Source organism: Ictidomys tridecemlineatus, chromosome 1 (genome assembly GCF_052094955.1).
Source record: "Ictidomys tridecemlineatus isolate mIctTri1 chromosome 1, mIctTri1.hap1, whole genome shotgun sequence".
NCBI classification, from domain to species: Eukaryota; Metazoa; Chordata; class Mammalia; order Rodentia; family Sciuridae; genus Ictidomys; species Ictidomys tridecemlineatus.
Window position 1 is genome coordinate 53,065,588 of NC_135477.1, and position 25,708 is coordinate 53,091,295.

At 36.6% G+C, this 25,708-nt stretch overlaps 1 protein-coding gene across 1 annotated transcript in view; it reads left to right on the forward strand.

Moving 5' to 3' along the window:
- The window catches only part of Dna2 (DNA replication helicase/nuclease 2), a 41,136-nt gene that overhangs the window by 3,908 nt on the left and 11,520 nt on the right, over positions 1-25,708 (forward strand). The window contains exons 3-14 of the mRNA XM_005325970.5: positions 169-352; positions 2,354-2,502; positions 6,458-6,589; positions 9,312-9,531; positions 11,186-11,303; positions 11,804-11,966; positions 14,957-15,151; positions 17,718-17,948; positions 20,048-20,164; positions 20,243-20,352; positions 21,004-21,113; positions 21,898-22,122. Of these exons, the coding sequence (XP_005326027.3) occupies positions 169-352; positions 2,354-2,502; positions 6,458-6,589; positions 9,312-9,531; positions 11,186-11,303; positions 11,804-11,966; positions 14,957-15,151; positions 17,718-17,948; positions 20,048-20,164; positions 20,243-20,352; positions 21,004-21,113; positions 21,898-22,122 (1,954 nt within the window). The remainder of the gene's footprint in view (positions 1-168; positions 353-2,353; positions 2,503-6,457; positions 6,590-9,311; positions 9,532-11,185; positions 11,304-11,803; positions 11,967-14,956; positions 15,152-17,717; positions 17,949-20,047; positions 20,165-20,242; positions 20,353-21,003; positions 21,114-21,897; positions 22,123-25,708) is intronic.

Sequence of the window (25,708 nt, forward strand, 5' to 3'; positions counted from 1 at the left end):
CTTCTCTACGTTGCTGAAGCTGACCTTGAACTTGTGATCCTCCTTTTTCAGCCTCCCAAGTTGCTGGGATTACAAGTGTGCGCTACTGTATCCGGTGCTTGTTAGTTTTTTGAAGTCTCTTCAATATCTTTAAATGCAGGAACCTACTTAACTTTCCTTTACTTTTAGGTGTTCTGTACCAGTAGAGCCAGGGGATATCATTCATTTGGAAGGAGATTGCAAATCTGGCACATGGATAATTGATGAAGATTTTGGATATCTGATTCTGTATCCAGACATGCTGATTTCTGGCACAAGCATAGCCAGTAGTATTCGATGTATGAGAAGAGCTGTACTAAGTGAAACTTTTAGGGTAAATAGTATTAACAACTGATGTTTACACAGAATCTTAGAGTTTATAGAGAACTATTTTTTGTTATGAGGGATTGAACTCAGGTGCACTTAACCACTGAGCCACATCCCCAGCCTTTTTTATATTTTATTTAGAGACAGGGTCTCTCTGAGTTGCTTAGTGCCTCGTAGTTGCTGAGGCTGGCATTGAATTCACTGTCCTCCTATTTCAGCCTCCCAAAGTGCTGGTATTACAGGCTTGTGCCACCATACCCAGCCTGAATATCAGTTTTTTAAAAGGTTTTTATTTTGAAATAAATTTGCTGAGCTGGTTGCAGTAGCGTATGGGAGGCTGGGGAGGCAGGAGGATTGCAAGTTTGAAGCCAATCTCAGCAACTTAGAGAGGCCCTAAGCAACTTAGCAAGACCCTGTCTCTAAATAAAATATTTTTAAAAAAGCACTGGGAATGTGGCTCAATGGTAGTATGCCCCTGGGTTCAATCCCCAGCACTACAATAGTAATGATAATTACAACCCAGAATTTGCAAAAATAGTATGGAGTGTTCTCTTATAATTTATTAAATTTCTGATGGATATTTTGGTGGCCTTATCTTTTTTCTGGTAGCTTGAAGGGAAAGGTTGAGCCTTATAAAAGAGAGGAGAGAGAGAGAGAGAATTTTTAATATTTATTTTTTTTAGTTATCAGCGGACACAACATCTTTGTTGGTATGTGGTGCTGAGGATCGAACCCGGGCCGCACGCATACCAGGCGAGCGCGCCACCGCTTGAGCCACATCCCCAGCCCTCTCTCTCTCTTTAAAAAAAAAAGAAATAAAATATTGTTTCTTTTGAAATACTTTTTTTTTGTAAAAAATATTTTTAGTTGTAGATGGACACAATGCCTTTATTTTTATTTATTTTTATGTGACACTGAGGATCAAACCCAGGGTCTCAAGCATAGTAGGCAAGTGCTCTACCACTAAGCCACAACCCCAGCCCTTGAAATAACTTTTCTTCGAAACTGTCTCTATTTTTATTTGTTTTTTAATATTTATTTTTTAGGTGTAGATGGACACAACACAATGCCTTTATTTTTATGTGGTGCTGAGGATTGAACCCAGGTCCTGCTCGTGTTAGGCGAGCGCTCTACCGCCGAGCCACAATCCCAGCCCTTGAAACTGTCTTTTATCGTAGGTTTAAATTTTAGTTGAATTGTATCTTTTTTTTTTAATATTTATTTTATTTTTTTAATTATTGGTGGACACAATATCTTTGTTTGTATGTGGTGCTGAGGATTGAACCCGGGCCGCCCGCATGCCAGGCGAGCACGCTACCGCTTGAGCCACATCCCCAGCCCCTCTTTTTTTTTTTAAATATTTACTTCTTAGTTGTAGTTGGATACAATACTTTTATTTTATTTATTTATTTTTATGTGGTGCTGAGGATTGAACCCAGGGCCTCCAACTTGCTAGGTGAGTGCTCTGCCTCTGAGCAACCCCAGCCTATGAATAGTATCTTTTATGTCCACACGTTTATGAGCTGTGCTTTTATTTAGTTTTCTATTTGAGTGGATTATAAAGTGAAATTCGAGAATACTTATAAAACATTAAATGTTTGAAAATATGTTGAGGGTTTTTAAAAAAATTTTTTTTTTATAGTTGTAGATGGACAGCATGTCTTTCTTTCATTTATTTTTATGTGGTGCTAAGGATTGAACCCAGTGCCTCACATGTACAAGGCAAGCACTCTGCCACTGAGCTACAGCCTCAGCCCATATATTGAGCTTTTTTTATATCAATTTTATTATTTTTTAAAATGGAAATATTTTAGAGTAACCCAGACTTATACAATAATTGATAATTCTGAATAGAAGGAAGTGTTACTTATAATTTCACGAACCACAAAAATATTGTTTAATAATCTTTTGGTATTTGTCTTGGTGGTACATTTTGGCTATGGTGCCTATACAATATACAGTCTTGTCTCTTAATGTATGGACTAAATTGTGTGATTTGTTTTCATAGAGTTCTAATCCAGCCACACGCCAAATGCTGATTGGTACCATTCTCCATGAAGTGTTTCAAAAAGCGATAAGTAGTAAGAGCTTCACCCCTGAAAACCTGCAAGAACTTTCTTGTCAAATTGTTCAGGAAATAAAGCATTTGAAAGAAATGTAAGTAATTGTGAGAAGAACTGTAGGTACAACTTTATATTATATAGCTTCTTTCCTACAATCTAGGTTTTGGTAATTAGACTATTTGAATGAATTAATGTAACCTAAAATGTAGACTCCTGTAGTGGTACCTTGTTGCAAGTTGGAAGAGTTCTCAAAGTTGTACAACAGGAAGTATTAGGCTCATAATTTATAATGTTTGGTACATGTGTACAACTGATTCATTAGCTGCTGTCAGAGACCCTGTGTCAAAATAAAAAATAAAAAAGGATGGGGATTTGGTTTAGTGATTAAGTGCTCCTCTGCTCCTGGGTTCAATCACTGGTATTCCTCTAAAAAAAAGGAATATGGATAGATTTAATAAAATTTTGACTAAATTAATGAAATTTCACTTAGCTCCTTATTTGTCATTATACATTGCAAATTTCTGACTTTCTTGTCACACCCTGGACTGTGCATGGTGACATATTATTATATTGATCATCTGTTTCCATGAAATAAATTTGTCAAAATTTAGTGACTTACTGGGCATAGTGGTGCATACCTGTAATCCTAGCAACTTTGGAGGTTAAGGTAGGAGGATTACATTATTGAGGCCAACCTCAGCAACTTAGCAAGGCCCTAAGCAACTAAGTGAAACCTTGTCTTAAAATTTAAAATTGAAAGGGCTAGGGATGTAGCTCAATGGTAAAGAACCCCTGGGTTTAATCCCCAGTACCAAAAAAAGATGTTTGCCATTATAGTGACTTAAAATGACAAATGTTGCCTGGGGGTGTAGCTTGGTGATAAAGTGCTTGCCTAGCATGTGTCAGTCCCTGGGTTTGATCCCTACCACTGCAAGGAAGGGAAAATATAAATATATAATAATGTTTGTTCATTTATTTAATTTGAGATACCTGCCCTTGTGCAGCATTGTGTTGCATTCCTATAATCCTAGAAGTAGGCAGATGGCAAGTTGCAGGCTAGTCTCAGCAAGTTAGTGAGACCCTATCTCAACATAAAAAGGGTCTAGGGGTACAACTTGGTAAAGTGAGGAGGTGGGAATAGACAGGGTCTGGTCCATGTTGCCTAGTGTGGCTCTAAACTCCAGGGCTCTAGTGATCCTCCTGTTTCAGCTTCATGAGTAGCTGGGACTATAGGCATGGGCTGGTGCACTTGACTTAAAATTACAAACATTTGTTATCCTAGTGTTAGAGTCTTGTCAACAAGTCAGAATGGCGCCTGGCAAATGTTAGAGTCTGTAAACAAGTCTGGATGGCGCCTGGCATTTTGCCAGAGGGAGTGGTTTGTGAAGTAACGCCAGCGAGCCATGAACTGTGGAGATTCCTTATTGGTTGACTGCTGTATCTAGTTTATGTTAATTAAGATAAGCTGTGTGGAATGCATAAATACCTCTGTTGTCCTACAATAAATGGCTCCCACTCCTGCTGTATCAATGTACACAAGTTGTTCGTCACCCCCCGGTTATTTTGCTACAGCTGGACTGCGGCATCCCAGAGATTTTGTAGTTCAGAAATTTGGCAGTGACTTACCTTTGTGGTTGGGCTCAGTCTCCCATGTGGGCTTGTCATCTTGGGACTTGACTAGGATTGGAAGATGACGTTCTGAGATGGTGCACCTGCATGCCTTCTGGCTAGGAAGCCTCAGTTCCTCTCCATAGGCTACTTATATGTTTTTACAAAGTAACTGCTTCCCCTAGATTGAATAACTCAGGAAGGAAAGGAGGCAAGAATCCACAGTATTCTCTATAACCTAATCTCTGAATTCATTTGTTGTAAATTTTGAATGATTTGTTTTTCTATGCTAGATATTGAATTTAGGGCCTTTTACATACTAAGCATGTACTCAACCAATAGCTGCCTGCCCAGACCCACATTTTTATTTTTTTTTTATTATAAGAACACTTAAAATCTATTCAAGTATTTCAAAATAAAACACTTTGCTATTAGTTTTAGTCACTATTTTATACAATAGATCTTTGAATTTATTCCTCCATGAAGAGAATTTCCTTTCCTTTTTTTTTTTAAAAAAACATTTTTTAGTTGTAGATGTACACAATATCTTTATTTACTTTTTTATGTGGTGCTGAGGATCAAACTCAGGGCCTCATGCTTGCAGGGCAAACGCTCTACCACTGAGCTACAACCCCAGCCCTCCTTTTTTTTTTTTTTTTTCCAGTACTAGGGATTGAACACAGAGGTGTTCTACCATTGAACTACATCCCCAGCCCTAATTTATTTTTTATTTTGAGACAGGGTCTTTACAAGCTTCCCTGGGTAGCTTCAAACTTATGATCCTCCTACATTTGCCTCTTGAGTCACTGGGATTACAAACATATGATCTGGCTGCTCCCTTAATAAAATTGCTACCTGAAATTTTGTATTTTTTTGTTTTTTGGTGCTGGGGAGGGCCACTTGCATGCCAGGCAAGTGCTCTACCCTGAGCTATCACCTAACCCATTTATTTTATATTTAATTTAACTTAAAGACCCTGAGCTATCACCTAACCCATTTATTTTATATTTAATTTAACTTAAAGACAGGCTGGCCTTGAACTCATTATCCTCCTGCCTCAGATTCCTCAGTAGCTGGCATTACAGGCATGTGCCACTGTGCCCAACCTAGATTGCACTTTGATGTAGTGAGGCTTATATTAGCTTTCTTTTCATATGATCTTTTCCTTCTTTAATGTTTATATATATATATATATGTATGTATGTATGTATATATAATGTATTTATTTAGTTGTAGATGGACAGAATTCTTTATTTTATTTATTTTTATGTGGTACTGAGGTTTGAACCCAATGCCTCACACGTGTTAGGCAAGCACTCTACCACTGAGCTACAACTCCAGCATGTTTTTGTTTTTCATTACTTGGTTTCTGGACCAGTATCTTTTAAAACTAAAGTTATAATTTCTTTTTTATCCCAAAGATATTATTGGGACTGATCCCTCTAGTTAAACTGAGATGGTTGAATTAGAGAAAATACTGTGAAATTAGATGTCATGTCACTGTTATTTGGGTTTTTTCAAACGTGGTAGATACATATAACATAAAAATTGCCATAATAACTATTTTTAAATATATAGTTCAGGGCTGGGGTAGTAGCGTAGCTCAGTGGTAAAATAAATATAATATAAAAATTGCCATAGTAACTAGTTTTAAATATATAGTTCAGGGGCTGGGTAGTAGCTTAGTGGTAAAATAAATAAAATAAAGATTGTGTCAATCTACAACTAAAACAAAAATTTAAAAAGTATATATACAGTTCAGAGGTATCTAGTACATGCAAAGTGTTGTGCAGCAATCACCACCATTCATTTGCATAAACCCTTTCTTCCCAAACTGAATCTCTGTACCCACTAAGCAACAACCCCATTCTTCCTTCCTTTCAGAACTACTGTTCTACTTTTTTTTTTTAATATTTCGTTTTTTAGTTGTAGTTGGACACAATACCTTTATTTTATTGCTGAGAATTGAATCTAGCACCCCTCGCGTGCTAGGCGAACCCTCTACCACTGAGCCACAACCCCCGCCCCTGTTCTACTTTTTGTCTCTATGATTTTGACAACTCTAGTTTCTCATATTAGTGGAAACATTCATATTTGTCCTTTTGTGACTGACATTTCACTTAGTATAATGTCATCAAAGTTTATCCACACTGTGGTGTCAGAATCCTCCGCCCCCTTTAATTTTGGTCCTGGGCATTGAACCCAGGCCCTTATTCATGCTGACCATCTGCATTTCCACTGACTGTATCCCTAGCTCCTCACCTTTCTTCCTTTTCAAAGGTGAACAGTATTTCGGTGTGTGTGTGTATATATACCACATTTTGTTTATCTGTTCATTAGCAAATGGACATGTGAATTACCTATTTGGATGTTTTGGACCTTATTTAATTTGCATTTCTTAGATCTATGGTTTTGTATTTATTATCTCTTATTTTTGGCAGGTACCGCTTGAATCTGAAACCAGATGAAGTAAAACAAGAAGTAGAGGAGTATCTTCCTTCATTTTCTAAGTGGGCTGGAGATTTCATGCATCAGAGTACTTCAACTGACTTCCCTCAAATGCAGCTCTCTCTGTAAGAAATGAATTTTATTTTATTTTATTTTTTTAAAGAGAGGGAGAGAGAGAGAGAGAGAGAGAATTTTTTAAATATTTATTTATTTTTTTAGTTATTGGTGGACACACCATCTTTGTTGGTATGTGGTGCTGAGGATCCAACCTGGGCCGCACGCATGCCAGGCGAGCACGCTACCACTTGAGCCATATCCCTAGCCCCAGAAATGAATTTTACTTATATAGTTTTCATATATTTATAGTGAGGAGGCTGAGGCAGGAGGGTTTCAAGTTTGAGGCCAATCTGTGCAACTCGGCAAGACTCTGTCTCAAAACAACAAAAGGGCTAGCAATGCAGCTCAGTGGTAGAGTGTTGCTGGGTTCAATTCTCAGTACTGCCAAAGAAAAAACCAAAACCAAAGGAACTTCCATAACTTGAAATTTTTTTTTTTTAATATAAAAAAGAGTGGGACCTTTAAAAACCATTTATTTTATTTTTTTAAATTTTTAAATATTTATTTATTTATTTATTTTAGTTTTGGTGGACACAACATCTTTGTTTGTATGTGGTGCTGAGGATCGAACCCAGGCTGCACGCATGCCAGGCGAACGTGCTACTGCTCGAGCCACATCCCCAGCCCCTAAAAACCATTTAAAGAGTCTGGTACAGTGGTACACACTTGTAGTCCCAGCTGTTGAGAGTGGAGGATTTTCAAGTTCAAGGAAAGCCTGGGCATTTTAGAGAGAGCCCATGTCACAATAAAAATAAAAAGGAATGGGGGAATTGCTCAGTGGTAAAACATTTCTGGGTTCGATCCCCAGTACCAAAATAAGAAATCAGAATAATTCATTTGAAATACTGTCATTAGCTTGAAGGGTCTAAACTGAAATCATATTGCCTTTTTTCTAATAGTAGTAATTTTTAAAAAAAATATTTATTTTTTAGTTGTAACTGGACACAATATCTTTATTTTATTTATTTTTATGTGGTGCTGTGGATCGAACCCAGGGCCTCGTACGTGTTAGGCAAGCGCTCTACTGCTGAGCCACAGTCCCAGCCCCAAGTAGTAATTTTTTAGTAGTAATTTTGTTGTCTTGTTTGCAATGCTAGGTACTAGACTTAGGGCATTGTGCATGTTAAGCAAGCACTTTATCACTGATCTACAACTACCACGTAAGAACTTTTAGAATTTAATTACTTGTGTTTTATTAGGTATACATGTGAAATTTGACAAATAATAAATTTTGCTCCATCTTATAAAAATATATTTGAGTACATGGCATGATCAGAGAACATTTAATATCAGATTAAAATTTAAGGAATTTGTTATAAATTGTGGCTTCCCTGATTTCCACAACTGTCTTCTTAAGTAATTCTGGTGTATATATATATTCCTCGAGATTATATTTGAAGCATCTTAAAGCAGTTTAAGAAAAATTGTTGAAGTCAGCATCCCACCCCATTTGTTAAATACCTGTTGACCTCAGTAATATGAAACCAAAGACTAAAAACAACTAAATCATTTATTCTAACAGCTGGAATTTTTTTGGTACTAGGATTGAGCACAGGGGTGCTCTACCACTTAGCTATGTCCCCAGCCCTTTTTATGTTTTGTTTTGCAACAGAGTCTTGCTACTTTGCAGAGGCTGGCCTTAAACTTGTAATCCTCCTACCTCAGCCACTTAAGTAGCTGGAATTATAGGTGCACCTTCTCACATGGGTATATGTGCGGTGAAGTGTGAGATTAGCAAAGCCTGTACTTCATAGATGGTCAAAAGAGAGAGTTTCTTCTTACCCAGTTTAATATGGTATTAAATGAAAGAGCATGCCCCTAACCAGCCATTGTGTATTCATTAGTATAATAGTTTTTTTTATCAGTTGGTTTTGTGGGTCAGTAGTCCAAATAATGAGACTTGCATTAATATAGGCCTGAGAAGATAAAGTCTCTAGTAAAGAAGATTGTAGTAGGCATGAACTTTTTTTTTTTTTTTTAATATTTTTTTTAGTTTTCGGCGGACACAACATCTTTGTTTGTATGTGGTGCTGAGGATCGAACCCGGGCCACACGCATGCCAGGCGAGCGCGATACCGCTTGAGCCACATCCCCAGCCCAGTAGGCATGAACTTAAATGGACAGATAATAAATATTAAGACTTGCCCAGGGGTTGTGGCTCAGCAGTAGAGTGCTCACCTAGCGTGTGTGAGACCCTGGGTTCGATCCTCAGCACCACATAAAAATAAATAAATAAAGACATTGTGCCCAATTACCAATAAATAAACAAAAGAATGGCTAAATGATACCTGTAGAATAGAGGTCTGTAAACTGAAGAATACATCAGAATCACTTGGAGAATTTGTTAAATAGTTTGCTGGTTCTGTAATGAGTCAGTTGGAGTGGGACCAGTTATTTTGCATTTATAACAAGTTTCCAGGTAATGCTGATGCTACTGGTTCAAGGGTGACACTTGGATAATGCTGCTATAAAGATATGTAGATTACTGGGGTTATGCTCAGCGGTAGAGCGTTTGCCTAGCATGCTCAAGGCCCTGGGTTCAATCCTCAGCACCACATAAAAATAAATAAATAAAATAAAGGTATTCTGTCAAACTACACTAAAAAATAAATTACAAAAAAAATAAAAAAGATTCTCTCCCATCCCCTTGTCATTTCTATGTAAAGTCAGTGCCAGCATGCGTGAAGTAAGCTGTCTCCTAATTGTTTTTTTGTTTTGTTTTTTTTTTAGGCCAAGTGATGGTAGTAATAATAACTCAACACAAAACATTGAAGTAATAAACTCACTGGATATTGAAGAAAGCATTTGGTCCCCTAGGTTTGGATTGAAGGGCAAAATAGATGTTACAGTTGGTGTGAAAATACATCAAGGTTCTAAAACAAAATATAAAATAATGCCATTGGAACTTAAAACCGGCAAAGAATCCAATTCTATTGAACACCGTAGTCAGGTATAAATAGTAAGAAAATTAAATGTAAATTGATTGATTGTTTGATTGATTATTTGGGGATTGAACTCAGGAGCATTCTTCCTCTGAGCTATATCCCCAGCACTTTTTAAAATTTCATTTTTAGACAGGATCTCACTAAGTTGTTGAAGCTGGCTTCAAATTTGGAATCCTCCTGCATCAGCCTTCCTAATAGCTGGGATTATAGACATATGCCACTATGCACAACCGAATGTTTATTTATTTATTTATTTTTAATAATTTGGCATGAACATACTCTTTATTTTTTTTTAAGAGAGAGACAGATAATTTTTTAATATTTATTTTTTAGTTTTCGGCAGACACAACATCTTTGTTTGTATGTGGTGCTGAGGATCGAACCCGGGCCACACGCATGCCAGGCGAGCGTGCTATTGCTTGAGCCACATCCCCAGCCCCTGAATGTTTATTTAAACATGTAGACTGCTTTTTATATTTTGGTTCAGTTTAGGTTATGTTTGTGTTTCATGTAATAACTTTTAATTTGTGATGCATTGGAGTACTCAGTTTGTTTTGTCAATATATACAAGTGCCGTAGAAAACTGTATCTGGCAAAGTAATAAAAGAGCTAAATATATAGGCCAGTGATGCCAAATTGATGCTGCCAAATTACTAGTCTAAATATATTTCTGAAAATCAGTAGTTCCTTATTCATGTAAGTTGTGGAAACCAAAGGTATTTGGATAACTTACCATGTGTATTAGCCTATTAAAAGTTCTGAGAAGGGGCTGGGGTTGTGGCTCAGTGGTAGAGTGCTTGCCTAGCATGTATGTGGCACTGGGTTCGATCCTCAGCACCATGTAAATGTAAAATAAAGATATTGTGACCACCTAAAACTTAAGAATAAAAAAGAAAGTTCTGAGGAATTATAAAGTAATATAGTTTGTCTTAGCTAGGTTTAACTCATTTTTTTCTAAACCTAATTATCATGAAACTATTTAATTTTTTTTTTTTTTTTTTTTTTTGATACTGAAGTTTGAATCCAGGGGTGCTCTACCACTGAGCTACTTCCCAAACCCTTTCTGGTTTCAATCTTTTTTTTTTTTTTTTTTTGATCATAAGGATTGAACTCATGGGCGCTTAACCACTGAGACATCCCCAGCCCACCCCCTGCCGTTTAAAAAAATTTTTTTTAGTTGTAGATGGACACAATATCCTTATTTTTTAAATTTATTTTTATGTGGTGCTGAGAATAGAACCCAGTGCTGCCACATCCGCAGCCCTTTTTTGTACTTTATTTTGATACAGGGTTTCACTGGGTTGCTTAAGGCCTCATTATTTACTGAGGCTGGCTTTGAACTCATGATCCTCCTGCCTTAGCCTCCCAAACCCCTGGGATTATAGGCATGCACCACCACCCAGCTTTTATTTTATATTTTGAGACAGAGTCTTTGTTAAGTTGCTGAAGGCCTTGTTAAGTTGCCCAAGCTAGCTTTGAAACTTGAGATCCTCCTGCCTCAGGCTCTCTGTAGCTAGGATTTTGGGCAATTGCCACCACTCCCACTTTCATTGACCTTTAGATTTTAAAATTATGTGTTGGCCATAAGATGATGTAGAGAAATGATGGTAGAAATTTCTGTAACAGAATTCTCATTGTTTGACAACCTGTCTTGCACAGGTTGTTCTGTACACGCTGCTAAGCCAAGAGAGAAGAGCTGATCCAGAGGCTGGCTTACTTCTCTACCTCAAGACTGGGCAGATGTACCCTGTGCCTGCTAACCATCTAGATAAAAGAGGTTGAGCTGTTTGCTTTCAGTTTTAATTCTCTGGCCCCTTCCCTCCCTTCAACTTTTGGTGATATAGTTTTACACCTGACAGTGTACTCACATACTTATCATGCCAACTATAGGTTGTAATTTGTAGTTGTAGTATTTTTAAGATAATTTTAATAATATGCTCTATAGTTGAAAATTATTAACCTTTTAAGTTTGTTTGTTTTTTAATATAAAAGTTTATCTTGAAGTTCTTATACTGGAGATATTCTAGATAACTTTATCTTCAGCATTCACCTAATAAAACACAAGGTTCAAGTCTTATTAGTTATGAGATTAGTTGTTTCAAGAACTTATCAAGTGACTAAAAATTTGAAGGAGACATAACAAAATATAACCAACAGTGCTTATTCTCGTATAGCAGGAACTGTGAATGTTATTTTACGTTGTTAAATCTGAACTTTTACTGATACAATGGAAAGAGTGTGATAAAGACACTTAGCTTTTTGTTTTTTCTCCCATAGAATTATTAAAGCTAAGAAACCAAATGGCATTTTTTTTGCTGCATCGTATTAGCAAATCTCCTGGAAAGGAGAAGACACAGCTCACTTTTTTGCCACAAGTAATTGAGGAAGAGAAAACCTGTAAATATTGTTCACAAGTGGGAAACTGTGCTCTTTATAGCAGGTAAACACTATTTTCAGAAAGCAGTATTTCAAGTTGAAAATGAACTGAACTCAAGATGACTTAGTATTGGTAGGTGGTCTGGTGTTGATGATTTCATTTTTTTGTTGTTTAATTTTCTTTTGTCCACATTTTTTATTGGTACATTGTAGTTGTACATATTGATGGAATTTGTTGTTACATATTTGAACATGCACACAATAGATGACTTCATTTTAATTATTTTTATTTCATATTTTCTTTTATGTATTGTATCTCTAAAATGAAAGGGGAAAAAAGTTTGTTTCCTGAGAAGCCCATTTTTCTCAGTAAATAATACAGTGCTTTTTAAACTTCTTCCAAAACTGAATGTTTTAATCTTTCTGTGTATAGTTTCTGAAATGAAATAATTTTAGGACTTATGGAATCTGGTTAAGACAGATATAGAATATTCATTTTTAGTACAATATAAGTACAAATACTTTTGTTCTTTGACAATATGGGGAATCTAACCTACTGAGCTATATCTCCAGCCCCTTTTATTTTTTATTTTGAAATTTTGCTGAGTTTGTGTAGGGTGGCTTTGAATTTGTGATCCTCTTCCCTCAGTCTGGGATTATGGGCATGGGCCTAAGTTATCTTAAAAGATAGTTCAAGAAGGCATCCATTTCTTTCTTTCTTTTTTCTTTTCTTTTTTTTTTTTTTTAATAGAGAGAGAGAGAGAATTTTTTTACATTTATTTTTTAGTTTTCAGTGGACACAACATTTTTATTTTATTTGTATTTGAGGATCGAACCCAGCGCCCCACACATGCCAGGCGTGCGCGATACTGCTTGAGCCGTATCCCCTCTTAACTGCTATTTTAATCTGAGGTCTTTTGTAGTTGCACACAAGGAAACCAGTTTTTCCAGATGGATAGTTTGGCATGACCCAGTGAATGGGCCTGTACTGTTTGTATATGGTTATTTTTGTATAAATGGTAAGTTTATTAGCTGTTATTTGAACAGCCATGTGGGCCTTCATAGGCTAGCTGAAAATTTGAAGCACACAAAAAAGTAGTTAGATGTAAATATAGACTAAGAAACAAGGTCAAACCAGAGCCAAAGTTCTAATGCAGCCTGAAAGTTTATATGAAGTATGAACTTTAAAAGTATTTTAAGATAGACAATTGACAACAAATATATGAAAAAATCTTCAACATTTCTAGTAATTAGAGAAATGCAAATCAAAACTACTCTAAGATTTCATCTCACTCCAGTCAGAATGGCAGTTACAAAGAATACAAATAATAGTAAGTGTTGGCAAGGATGTGGGGGAAAAGGTACACTCATACATTGCTGGTAGGACTGCAGATTGGTGCAGCCACTCTGGAAAGTAGTATGGAGATTCCTTAGAAAACTTGGAAAGGAACCACTATTTGACACGGATATCCCACTCCTCAGTCTATAACCAAAGGACTTAAAAACAGCATACTATAGTAATGCAGCCACATCAATGTTTATAGCAGCTCAGTTCACAATAGCTAAATTGTGGAAGCAACCTAGATGCCCTTCAATAAATTAATGAATAAAGAAACTATGATATATATCACAGTTTCTTTATATTATATATATTATTACATTTTATATATATATATATATATATCATTAAAAGAGAATGAAATTATGGCATTTGCAGGTAAATGGATGGAGTTGGAGAATATCATGCTAATCGAAATGCCAATCCCAAAAATTCAAAGGCCAAATGTCCTCTCTGATAAGTGGATGCTGATCCATAATGACAGGGGCATGGGAAAAATGGAGGAACTTTGATTAGGCAAAGGGGAAGGAGGGGGTGGAAGGGAGCATGGGGGCTAGAAAGATGGTGGAATGAGATGGACATCATTACCCTGGGTACATGTATGACTATATAGTGTGACACTACATCATGTACAACCACAGAAATGAAAAGTTGTGCTGCAATTGTGTATAATGAATCAAAATGCGTTCTGCTGTCATATATACTTAATTAGAATAAGTAAATTAATTAAAAGAAATAAAGTATAGAACTATGCACTAAAAAAATAGTTTTAAAAGTATTGTGTCAATATGTCCCTTAATGACAGAGTACTGTGTGGGATGTCTGGGACTATAGTACAGCCCAGTTTATTTGAAATCTTTCGTTTTACTCTCAATCTTTTGTATGCTGTCCTTTAATATATTTGTTTCTATGTGGAAATGTTTTAATTCAATAGTAAGGAAAATTGAATCTACAAATGATTTTCCATAGTTTTAAATTGACCTCCTTATGTTACAGAGCTGGGTGTACAATTTTTATGGTTTCAAGAAATGCAGTTGGAAAAAAAGCCAAAACTTATGTACGAGAATGAAGACTGGAGTATACCAAACTTGGCTTTGTTGTTTGGGGATGATCATTGAAGGAAAAATAATGCAGTAATCAATATCTTAAACATGTTGTTTTGTGACCAACCGCATGTCTGCTGGGTGTGGTGACTCACCTATAATCCCAGCAACTTGGCAGGCTGAGGCAGGAGGATTGCAAGTTCAAGACCTTCCTTGGCAACTTAGCAAACCTCAAAACTTTAAAAGGGGCTAGAGATGTGGCTCATTGAAAATCACCTGTTGGTGGGGGCTGGGGATATGGCTCAAGCGGTAGCGCGCTCGCCTAGCATGCGTGCAGCCCGGGTTCGATCCTCAGCAACACCACATACCAACAAAGATGTTGTGTCCACCAAGAACTAAGAAAAAATAAATAAATGTTCAAATTCTCTCTCTCTCTCTTAAAAAAAAAAAAAAAAAGAAAGAAAAAGAAAATCACCTGTTGGTGTAACCCCCAGTACCCCCTCCCAAAAAAAAGCCACGTTTTATCAAATATTCAAATGACGTTTAATTAGGGGCTGTGTTTATGAGTTATGGTGGTTATTACATTTGTATACTTATTTTAGAAAAACCTCATTTTATAGCCAAGTAGTAAAATGTTATATATACAACTCTAACTTGGAACTTTGTATTTAGAGCAGTTGAACAACAGATGGATGAAAATTCAGTCCCAGTGGTTATGCTGTCCAAAATTCAAGAAGAAACTTGTCATCTGAAACTCACACACTTAGAGTATTTCAGCCTTTGGTATCTAATGTTAACCCTGGAGTCACAATCAAAAGATAACAGAAAGAATTACCAAAATATCTGGTTAAAGCCTGCTTCAGAAATGTAAGTGGTCTATTTGAGTAAAGTGTCATTAATTTGTATTAGCTTGTGTGGGATGTGGAATTCATGACACATATAGGTTACATGGCATGTTAAAGATACGTGATTTCATTTGTTCATGAAAACTCCAGATGTCAATGAGTTGTTCCTAAGTAGAACATCATTTCTGCATGTGCTATGTGCTGTAATCATTGTTAGTTTTCTGTGTATATGAATAGATACTAATATTAACTCTGTTTTTGGGTTGGGGATACTGAGATTAAACACAAGACCTCCCACATGCTAGGTGGCAAGTGTTCTACAACTGAGGTACACCTCTAGCAAGGTCATATACTTTCAATAGCACACACCTGTAATCCCAGGAACTTGGTTGACCAAAGCAGGACACCAAGTTCAAGACTGGCCCTAAGCAACTTAGCAAGGCCCTGCCTCAAAATAAAATAATCAAAAGGAGTGGGGATGGGCTGGGGTTGTGACTGGGGGGGGGCGGTAGAGCGCTCGCTTAGCACGTGTGAGGTTGTGGATTCCATCCTCAGCACCACATAAAGATAAATAAATAAGATATTGTATCCATCTACAACTACAAAAAATATTTTTTTAAAAAAGGGAGTGGGGATGTAGCTCAGTGGTAAAGCACCCCTGGGTTCAATCCTCAGTACCAAAAAATAAATACAAATTTTTTAAAAATTATGATTTATTTATTTATGCCTCATCTCCAGACTTTTTATATTTTATTTAGAAATAGGGTCTCGCTAAGTTGCTTAGGTCCTAAATTGCTTAGGCTGGCTTTGAACTTGAGATCTTTTTTGCTTCAGCCTCCTATGTTATGAGATTATATATTTGTGATATCTGGAAAGAAATTTTTAAAATCATTTGTTAATTCTTTTTCATCAGTGATATCCATACAAACTTGAGTATGTCTTAAGGTTAATTGTTACATATTGGTAGAGTACATACTGCTTTTTTACTTTTTTTGTTTTTGTTTTTAGACTGGGTCTCACCATATTATCCTGGCTAGCCTTGAACTCTCAATCCTCTTGCCCCTGCCTTCTGAGTATCTGGGATTATGGGCCTGAGACACCATGTTCTGTTTACTTAAGTTTTCAAAAAGTGGTGTTTTAAAAGTGTATATTTTCTGTTTTGAGACAGATTCACATTTTCTGAAGGTCTATCTCATTTTCCTTGTGGCATCCACTTATGAAAGATAAATTATTAGAGGCTGGGGCTGTAGCTCAGTGGCAGAGCACTTGCCTAGCATGTGTGAGGCCCTGGGTTTGATCCTTAGCACCACATTAAAAATGAATACATAAAATAAAGGTATTATGTCCAACTACAACTAAAAAATAAATATTTAAAAAAAGATAAATTATTAGGATTTTTATACCTTCACATAGTATTTTTCTGTAAGTAAAATTTAGTTGCATTAATTCCAGTTTTGTTTTACTAGAATAAGGTGATAATAGTGTGACTTTAGAAATAATTGGATCTGTGTGTCCCTAATATTAGGCTTTAATTTAGAAAACATTACAGTGGAGAAAGTTCATGTTGTAGGTTATATAAGTATAACAAATATGTCAAGTACACATGCCAACAATTTGCTTCTGAGATTGTATAGTATTTAATAGTAATGTCTGAGAGGTTGTAAATGCTAAATACTTATTTATTAGAAGTAGTATAATTATGACAACTTGCTTGTCATTTTATTTTTATTTATTTTGGGTACTGGGGATTGAACCCAGGAGTTCTTAACTACTGAGCCACATTCCCGGTCCCCCCCCCCACTTTCTTTCTTTTTTTCATATTTTATTTTTGAGACAGGGTCTTACTAAATTGCTGAGGCTGGTCTTGAACTTGGGATCCTCCTGTCTCAGCTTCCTGAGTCACTGGAATTACAGGTGTGTGCCACCATGCCCAGTACTTATCATTATTTTAATAATAGTATTTTAAATCCTCTTATAAACACTAAAGAAATCGGTTATTCTTTTCTTCACATCTAGTTTAGGAGATTATTATGGTTTGTCTTCTGTAATGTTATATTTATCAGCACAGGATGTGGGGGTATTGTTATATCCATCAAGGATCCATGTGCCAATAAACACCCTGTTCAGACATCCCAGACTGTGGATGGAACAAGGAGGGGTGATTGATCACTTAGAAACAAATGGGGCTGGGTGTGTATCTCAGTGGGTAGAGTGCTTGCCTGGCATGCACAAGGCCCTGGGTTCAATCCCCAGCACTACAAAAACAAAACAAAAAACAAAAAGAAGCGGGTTGGGGTTGTGGCTCAGTGGTAGAGCCCAGCTCAGTAGTAAAGCACTTGCCTGGCATGCATGAGGCCCTGGGTTCAATCCCCATCACCACATAAACAATAAACAACAAAAAAGTTTTTTAAAAAATGGAGGCAATGTTTGTTTAGCGTTTCTATCACTTTAATGTAGATTGTGAAAAATGTAAAAAGGACAGACTCAGCATTAGTTTTCAGAGGCCAAATGAAGTAAATTGTAGAAAAATACAAACATAATTCTTACCTGATATAAATGGAAGCCTTTTCTTTCTTTTTCTTTCATAGGGAGGAGAGTGGCAACTGCATCGGAAACCTGATTAGAACAGAACATGTAAAGAGAGTTTGCGATGGACAGTATTTACATCATTTCCAGCGTAAAAATGGTTCTATGCCTGTCACAAACCTAATGGCAGGTGACAGAATTATTTTAAGTGGAGAAGAGAGAACACTGTTTGCTTTGTCTAGGGGATATGTGAAGGAGATTAACATGACGACAGTAACTTGTTTATTAGACAGGTAATGAAATAGTACATTTTTGATAATAGCATTATTGATAGGTATTTCATGTATCATACAATTCATGCATTTAAAGTGTACAATTTTCATGGTTTTTCATATATTCAAAGAGTCATAGCTGGGTGCAGTGGTTAAGGCCTCTAATCCTAGCTACTTGGAAGGATAAGGCAGGAGGGTCTTAAGTTCTAGGTCAGCCTCAGCAACTTGGCAAGACTCCATCTCAAAATTTTAAAAGACTGAGGATGTTACTTTGTGGTAGAATGCTTGCCTAGCATGTTTAGGACCTTGAGTTCAATACTCAGTAATGCCAGGAAAAAAAACAAAAAGAGTTGTACAACCATCACCACAAGCAATTTCAGAATATTTTCATAACCCCCAAAAGAAATCTCAGCAGTCACCCGTACCTTTACTTCCCTTCAATTCCCTCTGCCCAGGCAATGCTAGTTTACTATAAATTGGCCTCTCACAAACAATTAAGGTTAATATGGTCTTTTTTTTTTTTTTGGTACTGGGTTTTGAACTCAGGGGCACTCAACCACTGAGCCATATCCCCAGTACTCTTTTGTATTTTATTAAGAGACAGGGTCTCACTGAGCCTTTTTTTTTTTTTTTAAATATATGTATTTTATTTATACTTTATACAGTTTACCATTTTAATCATTTTATTTTTTAAAGAGAGCGAGAGAGAGAGAATTTTAATATTTATTTTTTAGTTTTCGATGGACACAACATCTTTGTTTGTATGTGGTGCTGAGGATCGAACCTGGGTCGCATGCATGCCAGGCGAGCGCGCTACCTCTTCAGCCACATCCCCAGCCCTTTCACTGAGTTCTTAGTGTCTCACCATTGCTGAGGCTGGCTTTGATCTTGCATTCCTCCTGTCTCAGCCTCCTGAGCCACTTGGATTACAGGTATGCACCACTGCGCCCAGCTAATGTGGTCTTTATGTGACTGTTTTTTTGTCAGTTAGCATATTGATTTTCAGATTCGTCTTCATTTTGTAGCATGTAGCAGTATTTCATTTGTTTTTGTTTTGTTTTTGGATACCAGGGATTGAACTCTGGGGCGCTTAATGACTGAGCCACATCCCCAGCCCTATTTTGTATTTTATTAGAGATGGGATATTATTGAGTTGGTGCTGGGGATTGAACCCAGGACCTTGTGCATGCAAGGCAAGCACTCTACCAACTGAGCTATATTCCCATCCTTCTTTTTTTTTTTTTTTTTTTTTGAGACATGATCTGTTAAGTTCCTTAGGGTCTCACTAAATTGCTGAGGCTGGTTTTTAACTTGATCTTCCTGTCAGCCTCCAGAGTTGCTGGGATTACAGATATGCACCACCATGCCCAGCTTCTACTGAAGGGTTTTAAAGAATACATGGTAATTGGTCTTGCATTTACTTGTTGGAGATTTGAATTTATTAAATGAAAGAGAAACCAGGAAGGTATTGTAATGACCCAGGTTATCTGTGATTGAAGTAGCATTGACCAGATATAGTGACTTTGATGAACTTGAAAGTAAGTTTGTCACGCAGTCAGGTGCTGATTAGGTATGGGGGCTGAAAAGAGGGTGAGGAAGAGGAAAGGATTCAAGTGCTGTTAACTGAGATCCCACCAAGAGGAGAGGCTCAGGTTCAACAGGAATGAGGAGTTCCATTTTAAATATATTGAACTTTTGTAGCCTGGGTTTTAGCCAGGTAAAGAGATCTTGGTGCCTGCAAATATTCAAACCTGAAATTTGGATAGGCTAGAAGATGTTGACCTGGGACCATAAGGAAATCCTAAGAGCGAGCAGTACAGTGGGCTAGGGAAGGAAGGGGCTGTAGGCCATAGCAGGGTTTAAGGAGGAGATAGAGGAGTGGGAGGAGGAGACCTGTTCTTCAGGCTGGAGGAGGGAGGAGCCAGGTGCTCAGAACCTTCTGGGGATGGTGAATTCCTGTTACAATGCAGGGTCAAATGGATTTTCAACAAATGTTACAGGTTCCTGGTTCTTAATTGCTCTGACCTTAGCTTATCAACTCTTTTAGCAGATAGCAGTATCTCTTATATAGACCATGGGAAAATGAAGAACTTTCATGTATGTTTGTTCTGCTGTTTTAGGAACTTGTCAGTGCTTGCAGAGTCAACTCTGTTCAGAATAGACCAGGAAGAAAAAAATTGTGATATAGATACCCCTTTAGGAAATCTCTCTAAATTGATGGAGAACACTAATGCCAGGTTTGTAATGATGAATGAATCTGAATTTCTCCCCACCTTTCTAAGAAATATTACTAAAAGTATGTATCTCCTTTTCAGCAAAAAACTTCGAGATTTAATCATTGACTTTCATGAACCTCAGTTTATACCCTACCTCAGCTCTGTTCTTCCACGTGATGCAAAGGATACAGTTGCCAACATTCTAAAGGGTATGCTATAATCAGCACTTTGGTTAATTTTTCTTGATTCTACTTACACCAAGAACCAAGAAATAGTCTCATTTCTTAATTGATTAGACTAGGAATTCTAATATTTACATAGGGGCTTTTGGAAGTAGTTTTTATACATCCTTAAAAAACGCCATAATAAAGCTGGGTGTAGTGGAGCACATCTGTGATCCTAATGACTGGGGAGGCTGAGGTAGGAGGACCACAAGTTCAAGGTCAACCTCAGCAATTTTGCAAAGCTCTAAGGAACTTAGTGAGACCTTGTCTCAGAAAGGGCTATATATGTGGCTCAGTGGTTAAGCCTCTCTGGGTTCAATCCCTGGTACCAAACGGGAAAAAAAAAGAAAAGTCACCATGATTTATATATTTTTTTAACTTTGAAAAGACATATTTAAGAAAATTCAGATTGAGATTGCTCTTCTTCGGGCTGGGGTTGTGGCTCGCCTGGCATGCGTGTGGCCCGGGTTCGATCCTCAGCACCACATACAAAGATGTTGTGTCCGCTGAGAACTAAAAAATAAATATTAAAAAAAAAAATTTTTTAAAAAAGAGATTGCTTTTCTTCTAAATTAGTGAATTTATTCCCTGAAATTTAATACTGTTTTTCTTGTTACTTTTTTATTTTAAATGTAGGATTGAATAAGCCTCAGAGACAAGCAATGAAAAAGGTTCTTCTTTCAAAAGACTATACCCTTATTGTGGGTATGCCTGGGACAGGAAAAACAACTACAATATGTACTCTCGTAAGGTTATTATTATTTTTCTTGGAACCTCAATATTTATATCAGCTTCTCAATTGAGAAGATATTCTATTTTATATTAAAATGGCTGAATTTTAATTCAGAATATTTATTTCAAATCAACTTTTTAGAATGACATGAGAAATAATAGAGCTGAATTATAAATGGAATCTTGTTTTGGATTTCTTGCATTTCAAATTTTTTAAGTTCTTTTTCTGTTGGTGTGAGATATGTGTCACTATTTTCCTTTTCATTTACAAATGGTAAGTCATGCAGAAATTATTGAAATCGATTTTCTTGAATTTTTTTCGTATCATTAATTTTCTAAGCAGTTGTAGAGTAAATAATCAATGATGGCAGCAAATATTTATTGGTTGAAACACTTGTGCCACATACAATTAAAAGTTTACATGTATTCAATTTTATTATCAGTTATATTATTAATAATGTACAGTAATAATGCCATATAATTTTTGAAAACATTTTGGCCTTATAATTTTTTTTAAGATACTTGGCTTAGTTCTTACATATACTTCCTATTGAGCTTTGTAGTTCTATGTAAAAAATATAAGCATGTTAAAAATTACTTGAAATGGGGGCCGGGCTTATGGCTCAGTGGTAGTGTACTTGCCTAGCACGTGTGAGGCCTTGGGTTCGATCCTCAACACCACATAAAAATAAATAAAATAAAGATGTTGTGTCCACCTACAACTAAAAAAATAAATATTTTTAAAAAATTACCTGAAATGTAAAAGTAATGCTTATTTTCTTTCTTATCCTTTATTAGGTAAGAATCCTCTATGCCTGTGGTTTTAGTGTTTTGTTAACCAGCTATACACATTCTGCTGTTGACAATATACTTTTGAAGTTAGCCAAGTTTCAAATAGGATTTTTGCGTTTGGGTCAGACTCAAAAGGTTCATCCAGATATCCGGAAATTTACAGAAGAAGAAATTTGCCGATCTAAGTCCATTAAATCCTTAGCTCTTCTAAAAGAACTTTACAACTGTCAAGTAAGTACAATTACTGTATAATGCTGATAGTAATTACTGTGGCTAGAATGAAGGAGAAATGATCTCTGGGAAATTAAGTCACATTGACCAGATTTACATGTGATTAATTTATATATGTATCTCAGGGAAAGTATATTAATGTGTAGCTCATTGTTTCCTACAAAACTGGAATGAGATTTTTGATTATTCCTCATGAATGCTTCCTTCTAGAAAATGAGTAATAATCAGGATGTTTTAGTGAATTTGAATTAGAAGTCTTGATACCTAAGTCTTATGATAAGTATTTAGAGACTTTGGTATAGAACCTAATTTTTATTTTTCTTTATTTTATTTTTCCTAATTTTTATTTTATTATTTAATCTCTATTTTTAGTGGGAAGTTTTCATTGATATTTTTGTCTTTAAAAATCAACTAAAATTAGCCAGATGTGGAGGCCAGCCTTAGCAACTTAGTGAAACTTCATCTCAAAATAAAACAGCTAGGATATGGCTCGGAGGTAGAGTGTTTCCCAGTACCAAAAAAAAAAAGAAAAGAAAAGAAAAGAAAATCAATTCCTAGTTTAATTTTGTCTTTAGATTGGATTTAATAGGCTCTTCATTCAAATCCTTTGTCCAGTATTAATACAGTTTTGCCTAAATCTATAGCAATTATTGAAATTACTGATGAATTTTGAAGTGATTTAAGATGAAAAAGTCTGATTGACTTTGTGTGTGTGTGTGTGTGTGTGTGTGTGCGCGTGTGTATTTTGCTGGAAATTTAACCCAAGGCCTCAACCATTGCTAATGGTAGAGAAGTGCTCTACCACTAAGCTATATCCCCAGACCTCCTGGTTGACTTTTTAAGTTAAAGTTTGTATTTTGAGAGCTGGGGCTGTAGCTGGGTGGTTGAGGTCTTGCCACCATTGGCATTGGTGAGGCCCTGGGTTTAATCACAGCACTACAATAAAACAAACTTTGCATTTTGAGGTGATTATTGATTCACATATAGTTGCAAGAAATAATGGATACTGTATTCTGTTGTGGACCGCAAATCAAGTCAAGATGGTGCCTGGCAGTTTGCCAGGAGGAGTGGTTTGTGAGGCAATGCCACCGAGCCATTAAGATGGTAGGAATTCCTTATTGGCTGATTCTGTAACTGGATGATGCTAATTGAGTCAAACTGTGTGTAATCAGTTAGGTATATATACCTCTGCTGTTTTGCAATAAAGCGGCTCCCGCTATCTTGGGTGCCCATTACCTTGAGTACCCACTACCTTGAGTTCCTGCTCAGTTCCCGCTGAGTTTCCCCACAATAAAGCAATTCCCGCTTCAACCTTCAAGTTGCTTGTCACCTCCTGGTTATTTTGCCCAGCCAGACAGCGGCAGTGTTCCATCTATCCATTGGTAACATCTTGCAGTTCTGTAGTGTATAACTAGGTAGGTTCTTTTTTTTTTTTAGTTGTTGATATAACTTTATTTTATTTATTTGTATGTGGTGCTGAGAATTGAACCTAGTGCATCACACATGGTAGGTAAGCGTTCTTCCATTGAGCTACAACCCTAGCCCCTATAATTACATTCTTGCCATCTTGCCATGGATACAGTCTATGCTCTATCACCATAAGGATTCCTCATGTTCTTTTCTCTCCTGCCCAATTCTCCCTAACCCTAACAACCACTAATGTATTCTTCATTTCTATATTTTTGTCATTTAAGAATATTATACTATGGGCTAGGCTCATGGCTCCATGTAGAGTGCTTGCCTAGCATGTGTGAAGCACTGGCTTCGATTTTCAGTACTGCATATAAATAAATAAATAAAATAAAGGTTCATCAACAACTAATAAGTTTTCTCTGATAAGTGGATGCTGATCCAAGGTGGGGTGTGGATAGGGAATAATGAAGAACTTTAGTTTGTGTAGAGGGGAGTGAGGGGAGGGGTGGGGCTTTGGGGATGGGAAGGACAGACATTATTACCCTATGTACACGTATGATTACACTACTAGAGTAACTCTGCACCACGTACAGCCAGAGGAATGAGAAGTTGTGCTCCGTTTGTGTTCAATATGTCAAAATGCATTGCACTGTAAAATAAAAAATTAATTAATTTTAAAAAAGAAAAGAATGTTACAATAAGGAAGTCATACTTTTTGGAGTTGGCATTTTTTATTCTGCCTATTATCTGGATATCCACCTCGATTGCTCTGCAGATTGTTTGTTTCTTTTTATTTGAGTATTGTTCCAAAATGTTTCTCTGCTATAAATTCCTGGGAGTGCAATTTCTGCGTCATTTGATAGCTGCCTGCTTTTTGGAGGGTAGTTCTTGTTGAACTGGGAATTGAATCCAAGGCTTGGTGCGTGCTAGGCCAGCACTTGGCCCCTTTGCTACGTCCCCACCCCTGCATGTTTATATTAAAAAGAAAAATCTACCAAATTACTTTTTATAGCATCGGGAACATTTTACATTTCCACCAGCAACGTATGTGTGGTCCTTGTCAGCCTTTGGTGGTGGTACAATTTTTTGTTTTAGTCATCCTGATAGGTATATAGTGATATCTCATTATGATTTTATTTATTTAAAATTGATATACGAGGCTGGGCACAGTGGTGCAATCCCAATGGTTCAGGAGGCTGAGGCAGGAGGATTGCAAGTTCAATGTAACCTCAGCAACTCAGCGCTAAGTAACTTCGTGAGACCCTGTCTCAAATTAAAAAGGGCTGAGGTGTGGCTCAGTGGTTAAATGCCCTGATACTGGGGGTAGGGGAGATTGAGGGAGGGAACTGATACAAGAAAGTCATGCTTATTTATAGAAGATGTTTTGATATATGTATGCATTCTCTAATGTTCAAATAAGGACAACATTTTTCTCTTCATTTATCACATCTTTATGGTCAAAACATTCCAAATCCTCACTTGGAGATTTTATCCATAGTTACCCTACTGTGCACTGACACGCCAGAACTTCTTGCTGGCATCTAACTTTACCTTATACCTATGGATCAGCCTCTCCTCATCTCTCCTTCCCCTCTACTCTCCCCAACATCTAGTAACCAACATTCTACTTAAAACTTCTGAGATCAGCTATTTTAGATCACAAATAATGAGTAAGGTCATATGCTAAAGATCTTTCTGTGCCTGGTACTTAACATAATGACCTCCAGGTCCATGCATGTTGTTGAACACTGTGTTACTTTGTGTGTATGTACTACATCTTCTTTATACATTCATCAGTCAGTGGGTACTTAGGTTGTTTATATTTCTTGGCTATTGTGAATAGTGCTATAGTAAACATGGGAGAGCAGAGGTCTCTTCAATATATGATTTGATTTCCTTTGGATATCTACCTTGTAGTGGAATTGCTGGATCAAATGGCTATTAATTAGCATTTCCCCAGTCACTAATGATATTTTCATGTGCTTGTCATTCATATTTACCCTCTTAAGTGAAATATCTCTTCATATCTTTTATCCATTTTGGATAATTTAGTTTTCTACTGTTGAGTTTTGAGAGTTCTTTAAATATATTCTAGATACGAGTCCTTTATTGGATATGTGGTTTGCAAATGATGGTAGCTTGTCTTTTCTTCCTCTTTACAGGGTCTTTTGCA